Below are 5,005 nucleotides of genomic sequence, written 5' to 3'. Positions count from 1 at the left end.
ATTATCTGTTATGATAGTTGCAGGAATACCAAAACAGCAGATGAGGTTGGAGTGCACAAAGTCTACCACAACTTTCTTGTTGACGGATTTGAGAGTAATTGCTTCAACCCACTTTGTAAAGTAGCCGATGGCGACCAATATGAATCTATTCCTATTTGAAGCTTTTGGCTCGATCATCCCAATGACGTCCATGCCCCAGGCAACAAATGGACAAGGTGCTGACACTGATAACCGTGCATTCCTATCTGTAGGTGGTGCATGAATCAAATAACCGTGCACCTGACATTGATAACATTTCCGGAAAAAACTGAAGCAGTCTTTTTCCATAGTCATCCAGTAATAACCTGCTCGGAGGATTTTCTTTGTCAAAACATACCCATTCATGTGGGGTCCGCACACTCCTGTGTGCACTTCATACATGATTCTTCCGGCCTCTTCGGCGTCAACACATCTTAGCAAGTTGAGATCCAGAGTCCTTTTGTATAAGGCCTCACCGCTCAAGAAGAAAACGCTTGCAAGCCGTCTAATGGTTCTCTTTTGGTCTCCACTGGCTTGCTCGGGATACTCTTTAGTTTTTAGAAATCTCTTGATATCATGATACCATGGCTGAACATTCAGTTCTACCTCAACCGTGTTGCAGTAACCGTGTCTTTATCGGATTTGGATTTCCAATGGGTCAATGTGGGCATTGTCTGGGTATGGCAGCATCGAGGACAAAGTAGCGAGCACATCGGCTAACTCATTGTGAAAAAGAGGAATGTACCTGAACTCTACTGACTTGAACCGCCTGCTAAGATCATTCACTTGTTGCCTGTAGGGAATAAGTTTGACATCTCGAGTTTCGCATTCTCCTTGAGCTTGTCTGATAATCAGATCCAAATTTCCCATGATTAACAATTCTTCCACATCTTGGTCAATTGCCATATTCATACCCATAATGCAGGCTTCATACTCGGCAATGTTGTTTGTGCAGAAAAACCGAAGCCGGGCTGTGGCTGGATAATGCTGACCAGTGGGTGAGACCAAGATTGCCCCAATTCCAACACCTTTTGCGTTTACAGCCCCATCGAAGAACATTTTCCAAGCATTGGTGTCTTCTGATGTCATCTCAACTGAATTTACCTCTTTATCCGAGAAGTAGGTGCTCAAAGGCTAGTATTCATCATCAACAAGGTTTTCAGCTAAATGATCCGCTAAAGCCTGGGCTTTCATTGCTGTGCGGGTGACATAAACTATGTCAAATTCAGTGAGAAGTATCTACCATTTTGCTAACCTCCCTTTGGGCATTGGCTTCTTGAATATGTATTTTAAAGGATCCAACCTGGTGATGAGGTAAGTGGTATAGGCCAACAGGTAATGCCTAAGCTTTTGAGCGACCCAAGTTAGGGCGCAACAAGTCCTTTCCAATAGGGTATATTTGGCTTCCTAGCTTGTGAACGTTTTTCTCAAATAGTAGACCGTCTGCTCTATTTCCCAGTCACATCATGTTGTCCGAGGACACATCCAAAAGAATTCTCCAAGACTGTCAAATATAGAAACAAAGGCCTCCCAGGTTCAGGTAGGACCAAGACTGGCGGGTTCGATAGATATTCTTTCATTTGTCAAAGGATTCTTGGCACTCGTCTGTCCATTTAATTGCTGCATCTTTCTTTAACAGCTTGAAGATGGGTTCACATGTAGAAGTCAACTGAGCAATGAATCTGCTAATGTAGTTCAACCTTCCCAGCAGGCTCATAACCTCTTTCTTGGTTCTTGGAGGAGGAAAATCTCGAATAGACTTTATCTTTGTTGGGTCTAACTTAATGCCCCTCCAACTGACTATGAATCCCAGGAGTTTGCCCGACGGTACCCCAAATGCACATTTGGTTGGGTTTAGCTTCAAATCATATTTACGTAGCCGCTCAAAGAATTTTCTCAAGTCCCGAACATGGTCGTCCTGTGTCCTGGATTTGATGATCACATCGTCTACGTACACCTCAATTTCTTGGTGCATCATGTCATGAAAAATGGCAGTCATGGCCCTCGTATAGGTTTCCCCGACGTTCTTTAGACCAAAAGGCATGACCCTGTAACAGTAGGTGCCCCAGGGTGTGGTGAAAGCAGTCTTTTCCGCATCCTCTTCATCCATCAACACCTGGTGATATCCTGCATAACAATCCACGAAGGACTGTATCTCATGTTTGGCGCAGTTATCAACAAGGATATGGATGTTGGGCAAAGGGAAATTATCTTTGGGACTTGGTTTGTTCAGATCTCTGTAGTCCACACACACTCGAGTTTTCCCGTCTTTCTTTGGCACTGGAACTACATTGGCTAACCATGTGGTGTATCAAACCACTCGGATTACCCCTACTTTTAGCTGTTTTGTGACCTCTTCTGTAATCTTGTCACTGATATCAGTTTTGAACTTTCTTTGCTTTTGCTAGACAAGGGGATAATTGGGGTAGGTTGGCAACTTGTGAACCACCAAATCAACACTTAGTCATGGCATGTTATCGTATGACCAAGCAAACACATCTTTAAATTCAAACAAGAGTTGGATCAATGCGACCCAGGTTTTTTCATCTGTGAATGCTTATCTTGGTTTCTTTGATTTCTTCTGAACTACCCAGATTAACCGGCTCAGTATCATTTAAGTTCGGCTTAGGTTTATTCTCAAATTGTTTCAATTCTCGATTTATTTCCTTAAAAGCCTCTTCTTCATCATATTCCGGTTCTTGGTTCATTATTTCACAGTTAGACAGCGTGTTTGGATCTGGGCATGAAGTTCGCAAACATGCCATGTTATTTAAAGACGCATTATTAGAACTGAAAGGAAAAATAAGAGAGAAAAAAATAACAAAAGTCAGAAAGAATAAAGAGAGATGAACGATGAAATATTAATTTCATTTCATTGAATTTTGAAGATAATAGGGTTTACATTGGAAATTAAAGACAGGAAACATCCGAGTTACACCCTGAAATAACTCGTGATGCAGAAAAAATGGCAGGACTGGACTACAGGGACTCCCGCCTGATTGGGAATGGAGTAGCCTTCCAATTTTGCAATTTGGCATTGGGCCCCATATACAACACCTCAGCAATTCTCGAGCCTTCTCCCGGTTGGACCATGTGGGTTTCATACAGCATCTGCTTTATAGCCCCATAGATTTCTTCAATTTTCTCGGTCGTGAAGGCCTCATCTTCCTCTTCCTCATTGTACTTGGGCCTGACAAACGTTGTATAAAGATGCAGAAACGGCTGAGACAAGACCCAACCATTGTTCTTTCGTTTATCTGCCCATTTTTCATCAGCTGGTGTGGCTTGGAAACCTACCCCAAAGAACTTTTCTCTAGTAGCCAGAGTGTTAGGTTCGGTGATTCCTTGCAATGACATCCCGAGCCCCTTCCCAGGTTTGTAACCATGCCTGATCATTTCCTTGGCAACCATAATTGACGAATTTGAAAGAAAGGGTTGAGGGCAAGGGTTTCCTTCTTCACATTGGTCCGCGACCACACAGCTCGAAGGCTTGATAGACTATATGTTCACTTCCTTCCCTAGCCTCGGGACATGGGACTGACGGTCCCGGTAAATCAACTGCTCGTCCTCTCCATGGACTACAATGTCCTGATCTTCATGTTCAAATTTTACTATCTGGTGGAGAGTAGAAGGTACAACCCCTGCTGCATGAATCCAAGGTCTTCCCAAGAGGAAATTATAGGAAGTATCCATGTCTAAGACCTGAAAGGTCACCTCGAAATCCACCGGGCCAATAGTTAGAATCAAATCAATCTCGCCTATGGTATCTCTCTTGATTCCATCAAAGGCACGCACATAGACGTTGTTGGGCTTGATTCTCTCAGTACCGATCTCCATTCGTTGTAGAGTTGAGAAAGGGCAAATATCTACTCCAGAACCACCATCCAGCTTGACCCTTTTCAAATAATATCCATCGCATTTAACTGTCAGATGAAGGGCTTTGTTGTGGGCGGCCCCTTTCCGGGGCAAATCATTCTTGCTGAAAGGGATATGATTGACTACAAAAAACCTTTCTTCCATCCTCTCCAACTGTTCACCAGTGGTTTCAATGGGTACATATGCTCCATTGAGAGTTTTGATCAACACTTTTTGATTTCAGTTGAATTCATTAGCAGAGACAACAAAGAGACTTGAGCAGGAGACTTTCGGAGTTGGTCAATTATCTCGTAGTCCGCCATTTTCATTTTTCGGAAGAACTCTTCTTCTTCTTCGCACTCACTGGCTTCTTGAGTGGGAAATGCTTCTTCGTGGCCTTATTCACTTCCTCCAAATTGAGGTATTTCTCAACCGGGTTATTTTCCTTAACTTCTCCTGAGATCTCTTTACCCCTGTAGGTTACTACCGCCTTGTTGTAATTCCATGGAACGGCAGAGGGATTTGTCATGGGCCTCTGCGGTGCGCGGCCAATAACCACGAGCTCATTCAGCCTAGGTGAAATTACTGGCCCCCGCACCATGTAGGTCCCTTTAGGCACATATATTTTAGACCCCTTGTTTAGCTTAAACCTTCTTGAAGGGCTCAATGACGCTTTTTCTTTCTTGTGGCCCCGAGGAATATAGATAACGACATCTTTTGAGAGGGCTGCCCCAATTTCAGTTTCCACTCTCTTTTCTGTTTTCTGAGGGGTGGGTTTACTTTTTTTCTCCCCCTTGTCTTGTTTTGCGACAACCTTTAGCTTATTTTCCACATTGGCTATGGCAATGATGGCTTTTAGAGCTGGGTCAAACTCTCTATATTCATAAATCATTCTAATAACCGGCCCGTTGTTGTGAGCCGATAATGGATTGTTGGTTACATTAGGAACGTCTTCGTCCTTCAACGCTATTCGCTTTTGTTCTATGAGGTTTTCCATGTCCCTTTTCAGGGTCCAACAGTCATCTGTATCATGCCCTTCTGCCCCCGAGTGGTAAGCATATCGAGTACCGGCTCTGTAAGTAGGCGACGCTGGGTTCTGCCTGGTTTGGGGTACAGGCTGCAGCAAAACCAT

General features: G+C 43.6%; 1 protein-coding gene across 1 annotated transcript; it reads right to left on the bottom strand.

Moving 5' to 3' along the window:
* Nucleotides 1-3,516: 3,516 nt before the first annotated feature.
* On the bottom strand, nucleotides 3,517-5,005 carry LOC138873951 (uncharacterized). The gene is made up of 2 exons (XM_070152444.1): nucleotides 4,216-5,005; nucleotides 3,517-4,103 (listed from the first exon to the last, which is right to left on the bottom strand). The coding sequence occupies exons 1-2, from the start codon at nucleotides 5,003-5,005 to the stop codon at nucleotides 3,517-3,519; spliced, it is 1,377 nt and encodes a 458-aa protein (XP_070008545.1).

This window comes from Nicotiana sylvestris, chromosome 7 (genome assembly GCF_000393655.2).
Source record: "Nicotiana sylvestris chromosome 7, ASM39365v2, whole genome shotgun sequence".
Classification (NCBI taxonomy): Eukaryota; Viridiplantae; Streptophyta; class Magnoliopsida; order Solanales; family Solanaceae; genus Nicotiana; species Nicotiana sylvestris.
The sequence above is the reverse complement of the archived record's forward strand: the minus strand, read 5'-3'. Positions and strand labels throughout refer to the sequence as shown.